The sequence below is a fragment of the Schistocerca gregaria genome, chromosome X, assembly GCF_023897955.1.
Source record: "Schistocerca gregaria isolate iqSchGreg1 chromosome X, iqSchGreg1.2, whole genome shotgun sequence".
Taxonomy (NCBI): domain Eukaryota; kingdom Metazoa; phylum Arthropoda; class Insecta; order Orthoptera; family Acrididae; genus Schistocerca; species Schistocerca gregaria.
In genome coordinates, this window is record NC_064931.1 from 366,402,466 (window position 1) to 366,422,502 (window position 20,037).

At 38.7% G+C, this 20,037-nt stretch overlaps 1 protein-coding gene across 2 annotated transcripts in view; it reads right to left on the reverse strand.

Moving 5' to 3' along the window:
- Positions 1-20,037, reverse strand: part of LOC126297567 (fibrillin-2-like) — a 597,958-nt gene that overhangs the window by 42,686 nt on the left and 535,235 nt on the right. For both annotated transcript variants that reach the window (XM_049988509.1, XM_049988508.1), the window contains one exon: positions 2,182-2,319. In XM_049988509.1, the coding sequence (XP_049844466.1) occupies positions 2,182-2,319 (138 nt within the window). The remainder of the gene's footprint in view (positions 1-2,181; positions 2,320-20,037) is intronic.

A 20,037-nucleotide genomic window follows, 5' to 3' on the forward strand; every position in this document is an offset into this window, starting at 1 on the left:
TTCCCCATTGAGCATGTTTGGGACTGGATGAAGCGTCGTCTCACGCAGTCTGCATGTCCAGCACGAACGCTGGTCCAACTGAGGCGCCAGGTGGAAATGGCATGGCAAGCCGTTCCACAGGACTACATCCAGCATCTCTACGATCGTCTCCATGGGAGAATAGGAGCCTGCATTGCTGCGAAATGTGGATATACACTGTACTAGTGCCGACATTGTGCATGCTCTGTTGCCTGTGTCTATGTGCCTGTGGTTCTGTAAGTGTGATCATGTGATGTATCTGACCCCAGGAATTTGTCAATAAAGTTTCCCCTTCCTGGGACAACGAATTCACGGTGTTCTTATTTCAATTCCCAGGAGTGTACATCAAAAGAATTACAATGAACAATGACTCCTTTATCTACGTGATGAAGTAGGCTTGATCTGTCAGAAGAACTTTTGCTAAGTTCTACATAGTGACAAGCCTGAGTAGTGCTACAGTACAAAAATTTACTCATATGTTAAGCTGAATTCCTTTGGTGATAAAGAGGAACAAAACAAACTTATTCAACAAACATGTGACATCGAATGTGTCCATGTTATAAATTTCATAATACTTTAACTTACAATGAAATACTGTAAAACACACACTAAGACAAAAAAATGACACACTATGAAGGAATTATCAGAATTTGATGGAAGTAGATGGATGTGATGTACAAATACAGACAAATAAATGATTAAAATTTCAGAAAAATGGGATGATTTACCCAAGAGAAAGCGCTTAACAAATTGACCAAGTCAATAATGTGTTGGTCCACCTCTGCCCCTTATGCAAGCAGTTGTTCAGCTTGGCATTGATTGATCATGTTGGTGGATGTCCTCCTGAGGGGTAGTGTTCCAATTTCTGTCCAATTGGTGCATTAGATCATCAGAGTCCCAAGCTGGTTGAAAGACCCTGTCCATAATGCTACAAATGTTCTTAATTGGGAAGTGATCTGGTGACCTTCCAGGCCAAGTTTGGATTTGGCAAACATGAAGAAAAGCAGTAGAAACTCTTGCCGTGTCTCACTGAATTGTAAGCCCAGGATGGCTTGCCACAAAGGGCAACAAAACAGGTCACAGAATATCACCGACATGCCACTGTGTTGTAAGGGTGCTCGGATGACAAAAGAAATGACACAACAAACCATCGCTCCTGGCTGCCAGGGTGTATGGTGGGCAACAGTCAGGTTGGCATCCCACCGCTGTCAGGGGCTTGTCCAAACATGTCTTTTACCTGGTATCTCACTGACTGGACTAAAATTGTTTTCATTGATGAGTTCCACTTCAAACCGAGCCCCAATGACTAGCAAAGATGTGTCTGCAGATGCCCCAGACAGTGGTAGGATACCAACCTGACTGTTGCTCCCCATATGGCCTGACAACCATGAGTGATGGTCTGGGGAGTCATTCCTTTTCTTAGCAGGACCCATTTCGATTTCATCCATGGCAGCCTTCCAGCACAACAACACTGTACATCCTATTTTGTTGCCCTTCATGGTAAGCCATTCTGGGCTTACATTTCAGCAAGGTAATGACCACCCGCACACAATGAGAGTTTTTGCTGCTTGTCTTTGTGCTTGCCAAACCCTACCTTGGGCAGCAAAGTCATCAGATCTCTCTGCAATTGACACTGTTTGGAGCATTACGGGCAGAGACCTTCAACCGGGTAGGGAATTTGACAATCTAATGCACCAATTGGACAGAATTTGGCATGATATCCCTAAGTGGACATGCAACAACTCTGCCAATCAATGCCAAGCCAAACAGCTGCCTGCATAAGAGCCAGAAGTGGACCAATGTGTTACCGACTTGCTCAATTTTTGAAGTTCTTTCTCTTGAATAAACCTATTTTTCTGAAATTGTAATCATTTGTTTGTCTGTAAATGTACATCACATCACTGATTTCCATCCCATCCAGATAATTCCTTTGTGATGTGTCTTTTTTTTCGTCACAGAATGTATATGCACCAGTGGATAGGACGCAATAAGCAAGTAGTAATTAAGGCATAAAAATTTTGCTTTGGATACAAAAGACCAATTTTTTAATGTTAAAAGAAAATGGCAGTCCTGGTCAAACAAATGTAAACTATTATTAAATAAATACAAAGAGTGTTAACTGATGACTTCCACAATTAAATTTTATTTTGTAATGTATCTTACCGAAACACTGTGTTCCCTCTGGATTAAGCTCATATCCTTCAGCACAGTGGAGAAGATTGACACATCTATAGGAGCCCATCTCGTTCACACAGCGCTGATTTCTTTTGCAAGCACCAGGATTCTCACATTCATTTATGTCTGAAAAGTCCAGTATGTGGTCTCAAATATTATTAATTTTTTCTGTACTAATATAGTAAGGTTAGTAGAAACATATTTTAATACTGGATTTGAAGCTGTCCTATGACCAACTTCAGTATAATTATGCCATTTTTAAATTTCTACGTATGCAATAATTTTACGCATAGTGAGTTTATTAAGCATCTCTCAATTTTATAGACACAACACAGTACATGAAAAACTTTCTCTACAATCATTCATGAAATACATTGATATACGACACAAAGTTATGAGTACAAATGCTCTGAATGGAACAAATGTTGATTGGCTGCTCGCCAATGCACACAGTGTGGTGAATCAATGTCTGCAACCTTCTTGTTTGGAATACTTTAAAATTCACACAGACAGCAAATAATTGCTAAATAGAACTACTGACTGGAGGCATGAGTGCTCTGCTGATTTGCAATTAGCATGCAAACTAGTCCTGTTGCTTCCACATTCTGATCAGATGATTTACTCAGGCCTAGGCTGATGCTGTTTAGAGCATAGATATTTCGAAATTTAGAACTGTTCATGAGTCTGAGCAACTTTTAAGGTTCTGGCAAGATAATGTACCCTGGTTAGTGTTGTCTAAGACCCTACTGCCATGTGAAAGTACCTGATGCTGATATTCTGGTCCAAGAAATTTGAGGGAAATGAGGTAAGGAACTACAGGAATTGCTTTACTGCATGGAGACTGTGTCCTCTGCACCCACATTTTGCAACAAGAAGTATCACAAAATGAAATGTAATATGGATTAATAAACACAGCTGCTTAAAATACATTTCATTTAGAGACCTTAAGGGGAGATGGTGACAGAAATCATGAAAAAAAAAATCACAGATCTTTTTATTTTCTTATTTGAAACTAAATATAATTGAGATAGATTATTATCCAAAACTTTTCTTTGGTATTCAAACTACAAATGGTATAAAAAATTAAAATCATAAGCAGTGTAATGTGCAATGCCCACTTTTCAAGGTACCCTGTGGAGGAAAAATTTTTTTGTTCACTTTTGCCTGTGAACCTGGAAAATATAGGTTTAGAAGGCTGTGGTTTTTTTGTATATAACATCAGAGTGCTGTGGTACAAGCAATGTGGTGTAGAAGCCTGTGGAGCATTGTAAACAAGTTTTGTGCTGTTTGGTGGAATTTGAGTGAAGATTGATTTATTGCCTTATTCTTTGGGCATGGTTGAATAAAGTGATCGTTTTTTACACTGCCTTGGCCTGGTAAAGTATTCAAAAATATAGTAAGTTCCATATTTCCAGTATAAAGTGAAAAACTTACATTAAGGTTATGGTAAGGCCTGCAGATTCAGACATTAGCTTGTCTCCAAGAACATCTAAACAAAAACTTAGAAAAGCTATTGTATCCGAAGAAACAAATCATAGCAGAAATACAGGTTTCAGAATTGTAGATCGGTGGCAGAAGCACTTAGAAAAGCCTCCAAGTGCTCTTTTCATGGATTAAATATGAAATTTGTGGACGATGGGAAGAGGGAAGGTTTGGTTTGCACATTGCACATTTTATGTCGAAACTGTGATGCTGGCACACCATTCAAGACATCAAAGGCCAGTAATAGAATGTATGAAGCCAATATGGGATTTTTTTTATGGATTAAGATGTATAGGGATTGGAAGAGATGGTGGAAACCTGTTATGTGGTATTATCAACATGCCTGGTCCTCCCCTAAAATTTACAGCAATGAACACTATTCTCCACAACACAGTTGCATAAGTAAGTGAAGAGAGCATGAAAATGGCAGTCCAGGGGTCAATTCAAGAAAATTGTGTGGCAGTTAATATCAAAGATATAACAGTTTCCTGTGACAGCCCTGCATGAAAAGGGAGCATACTAAAATGCATGGAGTTTCAACAGTCATTAGTGTCAACACAAGTGCCTTGCACAAGAAATATAATGATGTAAGTAAAGAAACAGAATGGTAAGAAACTCGGAAAGTTATGTCAGTCCTGTGGAAAAGACTGCACTACTGAAAAACCGGAGTGCTCAGACCATATTCAGAAGGTTATGGGTGGATGACTCAGAAGACTTGTTGCAGAGAATAAAGGCAAGCTACTAGAGGATGAGAAGCAACTGGGAGGTAAAAGCAGACTAGCAAAGAAAAGAATTGACAGCCTGAAAGTCTATTATGGTGCTGCAATTAGAAATAACCTCACAGATTTGGACAGTATGAGGAAGGCAGTATGGGCCATTTGGTTTCATTACTTGCTGACGGACACTACCCTTAACATGGCCTATATTCTAATGAACAGTGCAAATTTATGAAAAGCAAGGAAAGTGGGGAAGTTACACCCATAAAAATAATCTTCCTTATGAGGTTGCAATGGCCATTAAACCAACTTTTCATACACTGGATTCACCAGAACTGCTGTCTGATGGCAAAACGCAGAAGCTAAAAGAAATTTTCAATGTCTTATTTGGAAGATATGTCCAGAGACTGTGTTTGTTTCCAATTTGGTAGTGAAGATTTCTGCTTTGGAAGCTGTAGCAGTATTCAATGATGGGAATGTGGCAAGACTTCACATACTCAGCAAGGTGGGCTTTACACCTGGAGTCTTCACTGAGCAGATCATCGATAGGCAATGAATCACAAAGGCAGAGACTTCAGTACACTGCTTGGCAAAGGAGGAGGGGAGCTGAAAGAGCTGCAACGGATGATGGGGAAGAACTGGAATACTGATATGGGCAGTTTTAACTAAGGTATGATTTTAAAAATTTTAAAACATTACATCCAATCCCTAAAATGATTTTTCTGCAACTTAAGGTTTTCTTCTTTCAGGAACACATACATCAGAAACTATTGGAAGGATCTTGATGAAATTTGGCACACCTATTCTTTTACATGGAAGCAATATTTAAATGGGAAAAATTTAATCTAGATGTTGACGGTTTTATGGTTGATAATATATGGAAAATTTGTCTGTAAAAAATGTTCAAATCTAAAAATTTCAGAAAACAATAGAAATAATCTACCCAATAGTTACTGCAGTTAATTCTATATTTATAGTCTAGATTACTTTACTGTAGAAAAAATTGAAAAGTGTACCTTAAAAAATTCAAAATTCTCTCACAGTTTTAAAATGTTATTAACAATTCCATAAAATTATTTAAAGCATATTGGATCCCTATACATACATGTAAAAATTTCAGTGAGACTGAATAAAAAATGACAGAGATATGGATTTACAAATATATAAGTGCATGACTGCCACCACCTCTCCTTAAGCTGTAGGGGCCAATGGCCTCACCACAGGGGTAACACCAGTTCTTGTCAGATCACCAAGGTTAGGCACAGTTGGGCTGGGCTAGCATCTGTATAGGTGACCGTCTGGTCTGCCGATCACTGTTGGCAAGTGGGTTGCACTCAGCCCTTTTGAGGTAAATTGAGGAGCTACTTGACTGAGAAGTGGTGGCTCCAATCACAAAAATTGACAATGGCCAGGAGAGCACGCCTCCACACCCGCATCGAATCACTACTAAAGGCTGGTTTTATTTTTAAAATTGCAGAGCTATACAAAAAATGGCTCTGAGCACTATGGGACTTAACTTCTGAGGTCATCATTCCCCTAGAACTTAGAACTACTTAAACCTAACTAACCTAATCACATCACACACATCCATGCCTGAGGCAGGATTTGTACCTGCGACCGCAGCGGTCGCGTGGTTCCAGACTGTAGCGCCTAGAACCACTTGACCACTCTGGCTGGCAGCTTCCTAAGATAGGTTGATGGAGGTGGAAGAGAAATTAAATAACATGAAATGGAATGCAGTTAGGATACCAGAAGAGTGGAAAAATGTGAATAGCAAATATAATTAAAAATCAGGGAATCTGTTTCACTGCAGAGGTTCAGAGTAAGAAGGAAATTCAGCTGCAGGAAAAAGAAAATTAAAAACAATATTATAGATATTGAAGCTATCCCAGATGGAATAACAAGCCTTGTTTTAAATCCAAACAAAATATACAACATAAACATTATTTAAGTCTATGCACCAGCATACCCACATTCTGATGCACAGGTAGAAAGCCTCCACAATAAAGCAACTCACAAATGACAGAAATACCCACTACAAGATGATAATGAAGAGTATTAATACATAAGCAATAGGAAAAAAAGGGCTATGACACCAGAAATGACAGAAGCTGTGGTGCTTGTATACTGCTATGACATATCAAATATTACCCTTAGCCATGTTTGCTGGATGCAAGATCAAAGGTGACATGACAGAGAGATGAGCTTTTGGCATGTGTAGAAATGGCACAAAGGCAATCAGTCTGCCAGATCGGCTAGTAATACAGCAGATAACTATACCACTTGATACAAAGCCTGATCCAAAACTTTTGAATATAGTAATCTTACATCATCACTGTTAATAATTTATTTCTGTACTTTTTCATGTTACATGAGTTCATGAATATTGTTATGAACAAAGTATACTATTGAGATGTCAAAATATCATTGTTGGATGTAAAACTGTTTTTGGAACATTCTGGAAGATAACATGACAGCCTTAAAAATATTTACAGTGTTCTGACAAAATAACTGACAATAATAATTTGTACAACATTTATTCTGTATTCTGTGAAAATTTACGAGTCATAATCATTACATAATTAATGATAGCTGAGAATTTATTACAAGTAATTGTTATTGAATATAACTTGCAAAAATTCATGTTGAAAATGTTCGTCAGTTAAATTAGTAAACTTATCCAACATTTTCCTCTGTTTTGTGAAGTGTTGGGGTATCACACTTTTTGTGAAGACTTTTTTTTATTATAAGTCAAATTAAGTACATGTTCAAATAATGGATTGTAATATTGCAATTTCTGTATGTTATTTATACCATGGTGGCATCACTGTGGCAGTAGTTGCAGGGCATAAGCTGAAGGTGTAGTTTTGAGTGAGTCATAAAGTGGTTCTGTATTTTTGTACTCATCAGTACACAATGTATAATTTTAATTTTCTGAAAATATGGAATGTTTCTCGGAAAGTGAAAAAACAGCGTTATAAAAACATAGAGCTAATGCAGTTAACCCTTTAAATGTTCTGAATGTGTTAACATGCGAGCCTCTGTACCTGTCCCTGTGTGCTCTGAACGTGTTTATGCGTGCCACCAGGGTACTCTGAACATGTCTACACGTAGACACGTTCAGAGTACCAGGTAGAAAGACTGGTGGCACATGTGAACACGTTCAGAGTACACAGGGACAGGTACAAAGGCGCGTGTGTTAACATGTCCAGAGCAGTTAAAAGGTTACTAAATAGAAGTGCAATTGTACACAGTTTTTCAGATTATTATTTATGATGATTGAATCCAGGCAACAATCAACTCAGAGTAAAAAAAAGTATCATTTATAAAAAAATTTATTCCTGCACCACCATCTGATGCTATTAACTCTCAATAATGTACATCAGTTAGTTGCAATCAGATTACCTGCAAATAACAAATTTAATATTTAGCTAAAACTCAAATTTGATCTATAATTCCATGGTAATGTTAGAAGCTTGTAGAGTTTGATTTTTATTACTGTGCACAATGGAACAATACTTTTTCCCTTCTATGGTGGCAAAACAGAATCAAAAAGAGCAATGGCTAGTTCAAGAGAAAATATGAATATTCTGAGTGTTCACATACTCTGAGTACACTTTAGATCAATGTAGGAATATTTTCATGAATTCAAGATATAATAAACCGGTTGTTAATTATAAACTGTTTCATTTCATGACCCCTTTCCGTCAAAGTTATTCACTGAGTCAGTCATATTGAAGAGTGGCAGTATCAGGTTGAGAGGACACATGTCACATAGGCACACTGTTATGGAAGTTATTGCAGTGATATCTGTATCTCAACAGTAACTTTTCCAATAATGTTGTCTAAAATAGTCAGATGCTGAATCAATTAGACAGCAAACACCACCTCAGATACACTCCTGGAAATGGAAAAAAGAACACATTGACACAGGTGTGTCAGACCCACCATACTTGCTCCAGACACTGCGAGAGGGCTGTACAAGCAATGATCACACGCACGGCACAGCAGACACACCAGGAACCGCGGTGTTGGCCGTCGAATGGCGCAAGCTGCGCAGCATTTGTGCACCGCCGCCGTCAGTGTCAGCCAGTTTGCCGTGGCATACGGAGCTCTATCGCAGTCTTTAACACTGGTAGCATGCCGCGACAGCGTGGACGTGAACCGTATGTGCAGTTGACGGACTTTGAGCGAGGGCGTATAGTGGGCATGCGGGAGGCCGGGTGGACATACCGCCAAACTGCTCAACACGTGGGGCGTGAGGTCTCCACAGTACATCGATGTTGTCGCCAGTGGTCGGCGGAAGGTGCACGTGCCCGTCGACCTGGGACCGGACCGCAGCGACGCACGGATGCACGCCAAGACCGTAGAATCCTACGCAGTGCCATAGGGGACCGCACCGCCACTTCCCAGCAAATTAGGGACACTGTTGCTCCTGGGGTATCGGCGAGGACCATTCGCAACCGTCTCCATGAAGCTGGGCTACGGTCCCGCACACCGTTAGGCCGTCTTCCGCTCACGCCCCAACATCGTGCAGCCCGCCTCCAGTGGTGTCCCGACAGGCGTGAATGGAGGGACGAATGGAGACGTGTCGTCTTCAGCTATGAGAGTCGCGTCTGCCTTGGTGCCAATGATGGTCGTATGCGTGTTTGGCGCCGTGCAGGTGAGCGCCACAATCAGGACTGCATACGACCGAGGCACACGGGGCCCAACACCCGGCATCATGGTGTGGGTAGCGATCTCCTACACTGGCCGTACACCTCTGGTGATCGTCGAGGGGACACTGAATAGTGCACGGTACATCCAAACCGTCATCGAACCCATCGTTCTACCATTCCTAGACCGACAAGGGAACTGGCTGTGCCAACAGGACAATGCATGTCCGCATGTATCCCGTGCCACCCAACGTGCTCTAGGAGGTGTAAGTCAACTACCCTGGCCAACAAGACCTCCGGATCTGTCCCCCATTGAGCATGTTTGGGACTGGATGAAGCGTCGTCTCACGCGGTCTGCACGTCCAGCACGAACGCTGGTCCAACTGAGGCGCCAGGTGGGAATGGCATGGCAAGCCGTTCCACAGGACTATATCCAGCATCTCTACGATCGTCTCCATGGGAGAATAGCAGCCTGCATTGCTGCGAAAGGTGGATATACACTGTACTAGTGCCGACATTGTGCATGCTCTGTTGCCTGTGTCTATGTGCCTGCGGTTCTGTCAGTGTGATCATGTGATGTATCTGACCCCAGGAATGTGTCAATAAAGTTTCCCCTTCCTGGGACAATGAATCCACGGTGTTCTTATTTAGATTTCCAGGAGTGTATGTTAATGAGCCAAATGAGACAGACAGACAAAGGATGAGCTATTTAGAAAACATTTAAGATGTGGAAAATAGAAGTAAATGTGGAGGAAACAGTAGAAATTGGTAGTGGGGAAAGTGGAGAGAATAATCAGGAGGACAGCTGCAATACAGAAATAATTAAGGAAGGAACTAGATCAGAAATGCAAAATGATAGTGGAAACAAGAAATATAAGACTGCAGATAACTCATTATAAATAATGGGAGTGTCCATCAACAGTACAAAGTCTTTAATTGAGAAAGAGTTAGCTGAAGAATTTGAGGAAAAGGAGGATGAGATCATATTGTTTCTGGTAAAGAAGGAAGATGATGATTATGATGAAGAGGGAAAAGAAGTGGGATACTCAAGAGTAAACAAATAAATGGAAAAAGAGAACTGCAGAGAGAAAGGAAAAATATAACAAGAAAATAAAAGTAACCAGAATAAATATTGGTGACTTAATAAAAATCCACAAAAATCGAAAGAGATTAACCCACAAATATAAAATTTTAGCACATATTTAAAGCACCATTTCCAAATATCTTTATCCAGCAAATCCAAAGTCAAATAAAAGAATCTGAGATCCTGTAAAATAAAAATAAAAAATAAACTTAGGCTATATAGTCATGAAAACACGGAAAAAAAGTATTATGTAAAAGAGACTTGACCAGAAGAAGAACAATAGCAAGGGGCATATATGAGTAGTAATTTTTTCTTTTTTGTTATTTATTACACCTTTCTCAGAATTGTAAACTGAACATTAAATAAAATCTTTCTCTTATATAAACAAACAGTTGCCTTAGACATTTCGAAAAATACATTTTGGTACAAGAAGGATATGTAACTTGATTTGAAAATTTCTCACAGTATTTGTCAACTGTTGCTTAAGTGAATCTTTTTCAACTATCCAGTGTGTTAAGATTTTCTGTGTATTTTCTAAGTATGCAAAAGATTATTTAACAGCACTGTGTATGATCTGCTGCACACTGCTGAAAAAAAGTGAAGCATAAGGAGAACATGGTCAGAAGTCAATGTAACTTCATACACATACACACCACCAACAGGAATGTAAATGATTAGAGTTGCACTACTCTCTGACAACAGCCAATAGAACGCTAGTGTTGTTTGTGTTTAGTGTTGTTAACAGGCCTGGTGGAGTATATAAGGGGCATAAGCAGAGTCAGATGTTGGGTGATCCCAGTGAGATGCATAAAGATGCTGCATACTCATGGGAGACAGAATTATTAGAACCTCAGAAGAGAATGAAAGGGGCCTCACTGTAGGTCTCCATTTGGATGATTGGTCAAATCAGGCAATATCCAAATCTGTGGAGCATTTGTATGAAATAGTTGCCTGCAATGGAATACACAGGCAGACATACACTGTCAAAGATCTGGTTGACCAAATCTCACCACTATAATGGTGAATCATCATATTGTGCAACAGTTCACATCTGCACCTGCCATCTGGGAAAAAGTAATGGACTCTGTGAAACATTCTGTGTCAGTGGCCACACTAGGGAATTACCATCCCATGCATAGGCTGCTGTTAACACCACAACATAAACAGCTATTTTTGCAATGGTGCAGTAATTAGGAAGCATTGGCTGTTGTGAATGGCATTACTTTTTGTTCAGGTACCTCAGTTGTGCACTATCCTGGATGAACATTGTCATCAGCAAATATAGCAGTGACCAGGGGCGAGTTCCCATTCTTTCAATGTTTGGGCGAGGTATGGCAGTATTACTCCTGGGGAGCCATTGTATATGGCTTCAGATCACAGTTGGTAGTAATTGAGGGAACTCTGACAACACAACTACACATTCCAGAGATTCTGCATCCTCATGTGTTACCTCTCATGAGGCTGTATCATGGTGCCATTTTTCAACGAGATAATGTTCAGCTATATACGGCACATGTATCTATTAACTGTCTGCATGATGCTGAGGTACTCATGTGGCTAGCAAGATCCCCACATCTGTCCCTGATAGAACATGTGTGGGACCAATTCAGATGCCTCAGTTCCAGTATACTGTTGTGCACAAGCTTTCCTCAGGGGTAGATAAAATTGCTTTAAGACACCCTTCCCAACTGAATTAGTGCATGCCTCCAGGCCAGACAGGGTGCAACATCATACCAATAAGTGGGCTCATACTGCCTTGTACTTTGCAAATTTGCCTCAGTTTTGTAATCACTCAAATAACATCACATGCCTATTTTTGGCAAAGGCCTTGTGGGCCAAAAACTCACTTTCTGAAGGTCTTTTTGTTGTGCCTATCTGCAACTCAGCATCTCTGCTGTATGGTGAGTAGCAACTATCCTTTTCATAATATTGTTACATTCTATCCTGGATTTTCCATTGTTTGATTTTACCCTCCCAACCCAAAAATTTCATTTTGCTCCCTCCTCCTCTCCTGTGTGCTTTACTTTTTGTCTGGTAGTGTAGTAAACTATCAATGTGTTTTTGAATTTGAGTCTGTATGATAGCATTTATTCATCTTCTATAATTCCGTGGTGCAGTGTGTTTTTCTGAATCTTAAAGCATGTCTACACACAATGCCTCTTTGCTCATGTGCAATTGCAGACACACAGAAATAAAAGCAAATGCACGAAAATCAAACGAAAGAACACACATACACAGGTATGTTCTTGTGTCCATAAGTTGCCTCATTGTGCAAACAGTCTGCTATACATCACTTCTTTGCTCAGGATTTTGTCCTGTATTTATTGTGTTGAAAAGGTGACAGAAAAAGAAAACACAAAGGCGACTGCATAAAAAGGTGTCTAAATAACACAAGTATGAGAAATACAAAGTGATTGTGATGTTTTGTTTGAAAATTCCTGGAGGTCACTGGAATATTTTAGATTTTCTACCTGGGAAACTGAGGTGATGAAGGATGACAATAACATTTTGGTAGCTGGTAAACAGTGACTTATATGACAATTTCAACTATTTATTTTGCATTTCAAAACAAAGAATTTCTGTGATTACTCCTGAAACTGAAAAACATGTAACGGAGGTTCTTAGTCATTACACGAAGGTTAATTGACTTTCTGTTCATCATTTGTATTTCATTTTATAAAAAAGCTGTTCACACAACTTTACTCGTAAAATATTATATATATTAACATCTCTGGATTTGACAGTTTTGGGAATGTTGTAATCGTGAAAGCGTTACGGAGATGATAGATAAACTCCAGTGGAAGACTCTGCAGGAGGGACGCTCAGTAGCTTGGTACGGGCTTTTGTTAAAGTTTCGAGAACATACCTTCACCGAAGAGTCAAGCAGTATATTGCTCCCTCCTAGGTATATCTCGTGAAGAGACCATGAGGATAAAATTAGAGAAATTAGAGCCCACACAGAAGCATACCGACAATCCTTCTTTCTACGAACAATACGAGACTGGAATAGAAGAGAGAACCGATAGAGGTACTCAGGGTACCCTCCGCCACACACCGTCAGGTGGCTTGCGGAGTATGGATGTAGATGTAGAACCCTGACCCCAGAATACACTACAATGGAGGTTGTATTTTCCAGTTTTTTATTTTTTGCATCATCATTCTTCATTTCAATTTATAGACGTTGAGGAGCTACAAATACCTTGCCTTTTTTTTTTTTTTTTTTTTGTTCAGATATCAGGCTCATCAATTGTTGTGCTATTAACTGCCTAAGCATGAATATTCTATTGGTTTCAGTGACAAGAGAAGTGGTGCAAAACTGGATTGCGAACTTCACACTTCTCTTACTATAGCCGACTTTCTTGAAACGTTTGGCCAATCCTCTTCGATGGATATGAAGCTGCATAAATCTCCAGAACTTCTTGTCTGTAGAAATAATACTGGTTACAGGAACAAAAAAAAAATGCGCTCTCTCTCTCTCTCTCTCTCTCTCTCTCTCTCTCTCTCTCTTTCTCTCTCACTACAAATAACTCGGTACCCTCATACTTTAAGTTCAGTTCACGTATATTTTAATTTCCATGAGTTTCATATAAGCATACAACCTCTTGCAACTCAACTACGCCAATAACCATCAGATTCTATTAAGTATAACTACAATGTGGTGGGTTATCTTGCTTCTAGCAAGTCTAACACTAAGATTAAGTAAGAGTCTCTAGACACATCATGTTTCAACTGTCTAATACAATTACAGTTATTTGACAAACAAGGAATACAGGCTCTATGGCGCAAACGGCAAACACTTGTCGGTGTTGCTCGTCTGATGCAACTCTTGTCTTCCCTCGATAAATGTCCATCCTGCACACACAGACATGTGTTGCACAGTAAATAGGCTCTCACTCTCTCTCTCTCACTTATCTTTAAAACATCGTGGGTTTGAGGCGGCAGAAGGTCGAGTGGTAGCAGAATTCATGTGGAAATTCTCGAATCACTACATATCCCCCTCCTTAGATTGAACAAGTAATATTTTATCCATAATTACCATGTACATTAATATCACATAGGATGACACTTCATTTTACAACAATACATCTTTTTCTATTAATAATCATAAATACTCTTGTTCCTATTGCTTGGTCATTCCTTTTATCCAGTCAACTACAATTATAAAACGTGAACCTTTCAATCCATGTTGGAGTTAGCTCTTTCAATATCTAAAAATCAAGAGGAACAAATTTTTTGTTTTCTGCTCTTTTTCCAATCATAAATTCCAGGTGTCATGGACCCTGGAATATTTCATCCTTTATTCTGACTCTCTGTACTACCTCTTTAGTACATAATGGCCTCATTGCTTATAGCAATCTGTAGTCTGGAGCAACTCTGGGCAAAATAAAAGTGTTCCTATTGACACTCAGAAAACATAATAATGATAGTGAAATATAGAATACAAACTTACCAGAGTGATTCCTACAAAATGTGTGACTTCTGGCATGATACTGTCCTTTTCCCTTCAGATCAGCGTTTATACCTTACATGTGGGTTGACCCTATGAGTGCCCTTCCTCACTCTGTTTCGGTAGGTATGCCCTTTAAATTCCTATTCTCCTATGGTACAAGGCAATCCCCTTCTTAGTGCCCCTGTCCGCACAGTGTAGGTCAGCCTTTCTTAGGTCTGCCCTCCTTATTCTTTATGAGTAAGCCTCTAGGTTGATTACCAGACTATACATCTTTATGTACACTATAATTAAATGGCCTCTGGTAAAATTACAAAATCTATCTCACACTTCACACTCACTTTTTAATACTTCATTTAGTACCCTAGAGTCGTCCTCTACTTTTCAACTTTTATACTCTTGGTATATACTCTATCTCTATACACTATGTATACAAATGTGTTTACTTGTGTTATAAGAGTCCCACTATCCTACAAGTCATCAAAATATATTGTCAAACTGACCCTCCTTAACAATTATCACAAATCCTTCCTCTCTGGCTTTGGTTTACTCATGCTTCCTATTTAGGTAAACTCGATGTAAAATAAGCATATTTCTTCTATAATTATGCACATAGGTGATTTGGAATGATCGTTATTATATACTTTCCCTCTACAACGCTTGACAGTTCTCCCCTTTCGATGTGTAAGATTATTGTTTGTGTAATTGTATTTTTTGTGTGTATGTATAAGTATGTTTGTATAGCCTGATTCTTCGGCCTACTTATATGCAATAAGTTTTAGGTTATTGGAAACCACGGAAAATGAGAAGGACTTCTGCGATAAAAGTAGCTGAATATAGAAAGAGGGAAAGATAGATAGGTACCCAAAGACAGGAAACCCTTCACACCCCCATTCCCTAGGATCCCTACTTCGCCAGTACTTGAGTGAGATGCCAGAGGAGGTATGGTGTTAAATGTCTTCTACATAATGGACATTCTCACCTTCATTTTTGAAGTCCCTGAAGAAAATCTTAGCAACCCCTATGGAATGGCAAATGGTGAAGAATCAGTCACACTGCGAGGGTCGTTTGAAAGGTGTGGTGTATGTTATGTGTTAGCCATGATTTATTTGTTAGTGTAAATCATGCTTTAATATATAATACCCACCCCTTCCAAAAACAATAGAAACCCTCCCATCTACATCACATTTCATAAAATGTATAAAATATTCTATACTAAATAGAAAATTATACACTACGATAAAATAGTTGTTTAGTCATTAAGCTTATACTACATTTTTATACACACATAAGAGATTATGTTCAGTTCATGTCATCTAGATATCATTCTGTTTGAATAGTACCATCCTATTATGTTTTCCATTCATTACATTTCACGTTTAGAGATCACTATATATCCATGATTCTCTTAAGTCTATTATCTTTTAGTCATATTTAGTTTCCTAGGTAGTAACCTTATAGGATAGTTTAAGAATTTAAGAACAGATTACAGAATAGTTTAAGATTTGGAGGGAATTTGGTGCAGGAAAAATAGTACAGAAGAAACACCAAAAACAACTAGGGATCCGACGGTCATCACTCCGCCCATTAACTAAGAATGTTAATGTTGCTGGGGGACAGATGTGACTCTGCCTGAATCCCATGGATCTGACATTAACCTCACTTGATTACTTACAGACCAATACTTCTTATTAAATTTTGTGTGAATGCTTCCCCACAACAAAACAATTACCACTTTATTAGGAAACACAACATTAAGTAAAGTTATTCTGTTTTCTACTCTGTCCTGGATAAAATTTGAACTCTTCCAGCAAGTTGTCCATAACCTTAGTAGCATCAGAAAGTTTGGAAAAAGCAACCATTGAAATGTTTCTGGAGATTATACTCTCAGTAACTTCTCAATCTTCAATTAGTTCAAATTGTTCTGCCAAAGTACTTAAATTTATAATGCCAAAGTTGGCTATTTTTCCTTTAAAACTTTGTCCTATATTATCTACTCACAAACTAAAAACGCGTGTAGTAACACTTGGGATCTTCGATTGAATATTCAACATTACTTCCTTAGGTCAATCTGTGCGCTCTTTCAAAGTATCCATTTCCTGTCTTACAGAATTAAATTTAACTTAACATACATTTTCACAAGATTTTAATTTTTTATTTACATTGAGTTCTTTATTATTACATTTGTCTAAAATATCAAATTCTAGTTTCTTTGTCAAATGGTTACTCTGTGTCTCACTAAAGTCAGCAAACAGTTGGTCTACATGAATGTTCAGAGAACTTGTTAGTTCTTTCTCTAAATCTACTTTCAGATTTGACTTTATGGTTTAGAGTGTCAAATTCATTCCTTAGTAAACCTATATTTGTAGCTTGCTGATTTAGGACTTCATTTTGTTTATTTAAACTAGAATATACCACACTCATTTCTTTTCTTAGGGTTTCATTTAGTTCCTTACTTAAAGAAGCCCCCCTGGTCATCTATTTTATTATTTAATTGAGTATTCATAGCATCTAATTGAAGACTTTGAGCATTTAGAGTTGTATGTAGTTCTTTTCTTAAAGAAATATTTTGAGCATTAAATTCTTTACTTTGTGCATCTAATCTAGAAATTAATTGTAAACTCTGAGCTCCTAGATTTTTACATAAAGTACTAATTTGGGCATTATGAGCTTTGATTAAATTCACTACTTCAGACCAGTCTGGCATTTCCCTACTGACCGTCATGGCCATGGCTGGTTCTGATATTTCTCCAGTTCTTTTAGTAATATCCAAATTCCCCTTACTTTTAGATCGAGTTATCATTAAAAAAAATTCACCTCTGAGTATAATAAGTATACTAACAGTCTATTATTGAACAAAGACCTTAACTTCACACTCAATTAATTGTCTTTCGCTCACCCTCCGTAGAGTTTTAGTCTGTCGGCGAGCAGGTGTGCAATCGGCGCCAGTGAACAACATGGGCGCTGGCAGCATCGAAGGTTGGTTTCAACGTTGGTGACAGTGAACGGATTTGTGGTCAGCACTGGTGAGCATCAGCTGGCGTCGTCGGCATCGGTTGGTGGTTACAGGGTCCACGCCTCCGCAAAGCGTGTGAGGTCCACACTGGATCTTCATCGTCAAATAGATCTCATCATAACTCTTAATAGTCTAAACTGTTGAGATTTTCCTTGTGTCTTTTCTTGTATGGTATTTATTAATTTTTACCCCTTTTTACCATTTATCGAGAATCCAACTCTGCAAAAGAATTTCCCTGTCTTGTTACCATTGGGCAACTCACAATATCTTTTTATCTTGATTTTGTTTGAAAATTCCTCTTTCTTTGAGTCCTGATCCCATCAGTCACCACATTCTAATGGTTTTGGTGACAGAATGTGTAAAGTTGGACTGCCGTCCCTGTTAAATAAGTAGGCAATTCACAATGTGTTTATGCCTCATAAAATTCTCTTCTTAGACGTAAATGTCTCCATCTTATTGCATTTCACTTGTACTTTGGACTGTAGAAACACATTTCATTAACATTTACAAACGAGTTTGGTTTTAGAACCACTTGGAAATTAAAAAAACAGGTCTTGCTTCTAGCAAGTGTAACACCAAGATTAAGTAAGAGTCTCTAGACACATCATGTTCCAATTGGCTATAAAAATTACAGTTATTCGACTGACAAGGAATAATATGTAGTTACTCCTTGCATCCTCCATACAGGTTCTATGGTGTGAGCGGCAAACACTTGTCGGTGTCAATTGGTGACTCCATGTAGTGATCTGTGCACCACGACCAGATAATGGATATAATTGGAAGGAGAAACAGCAGTGGTTGTATTTTTTTGTTTTATTATCTGCAAAATCGATTTTCGATCACTTAGTGACCATCCTCAGTGCTGTAATATACAGTTAAAATTGGTATGCACTGGTATCAACAAGCTTAGAGTCATCACATAAAACTTGTTGGTGTCGCTCATATGACGCAACTCTTATCTTCCCACAATAAACATCCATCCTGCACACACAGATGTGTTTTGCACAGTAAATAGACTCTCTCTCACACACACTTATCTTTAAAACATTGCGTGTTCGAGGCGGCAGAAGGTTGAGTGGTTCCAGAATTCACATGGAAATTCTCGAATCACTACAATATTTGTCCACAATTGGCATTCACAGTGGTGAGTGTAGAAAATAGATTTGATCTGTTGCTTCAGTTAGAATCTGGTGAGCCTCAAGCACTTGTAGGTGTAGATAGGACACAACAAACTTTCAGTAGCAAATTGAAAAGTAAGAATGTAGGGAAATCAGTAAAGAGAAAGAAAGTGTTGTTACGTAGTTCCCATGGAATAGGTGTTGGCCAACTTTTGCAGGATGAACTAGGATCAGAATACCAGGTCACCAATTTTTTTAAACCTAGTGCTGGTCTGGAACAGGTGACAGAGGACTTAGGATCACTTTGCAAAGATTTCTTTAAGGAATACACTGTGATTATAGTGGGTGGGCCAGGTAATAATATTGACAGAGATCCTGGGTACAGTATAGAGTGTGACCTGTCAAAGTTAGCTTCAGCATCAAAGCATGCATACTAGTGTTGAGTTTGTATCTGTTCTTGGGCGCCATGACTGACCTCATTTGAACTTTTCTGTCAGGAGAGTTAATTTGGAGTTGGAACGGCTACTTATGTCGGGTGCAGGGTCACACATTGGTGTGGTTCCTGTTGATTCTCTAAATATGTAGGATTATACTAGGCATGGTATTCATCTCAACAAGAAAGGGAAGGGTAAACAGGCTGGAAAAATACCAGGAAAGTTAAAGGGGGGAGGCACTGTCATGAATGATAAAATACCAGTGGTTATAGGGTTCACAAAAGACCCTTCTTTAGGGTAGGGAGGACAGAAAGAAACCATGTTTTAAGAGAGGTTAGGACCGAGACAAATCTTCAGTTTGAGAAAGAAACCAAAAAACATAATTCTAGCTTATTACATCAGCACAAACAGCTGTTAGTTAAGAATTTTCAACAATCAGCAGAAATTTCATCTCTACCAATTTTAACCCAGTCAATGTGAAATGTTAGCTATCTTTATTGCAACAAAATATTCAAGGACTGGGAAATAAATTTATTAATTAGAATTAGAGTCGTCAAACCCAGCTGACATAATCTGCCTCTGAGAATATCATGTGACCACTGATATGGAACTTTTAAGTGTTACAGGATTTAGGTTAGCATCTCACTTCTATAGAGCAGAAATGGAGAAAGGAGGAGTTGCCACATTCATTAGGAACTGTCATAAATTTAAGAACATAGACACTCATAAATTTTGCCTAGAACAGCATATGGAAGCATGTGCAACAGAAATTGAATTTCATAAAAAATCCTTCATAATATTGAGTGTATATCGAGCACCTGCAGGTAACTTTAATCTGTTCATAAACCACCTTGAAGCTGTACTGGGCCACTTAACAACCAAAAGCAAAGAA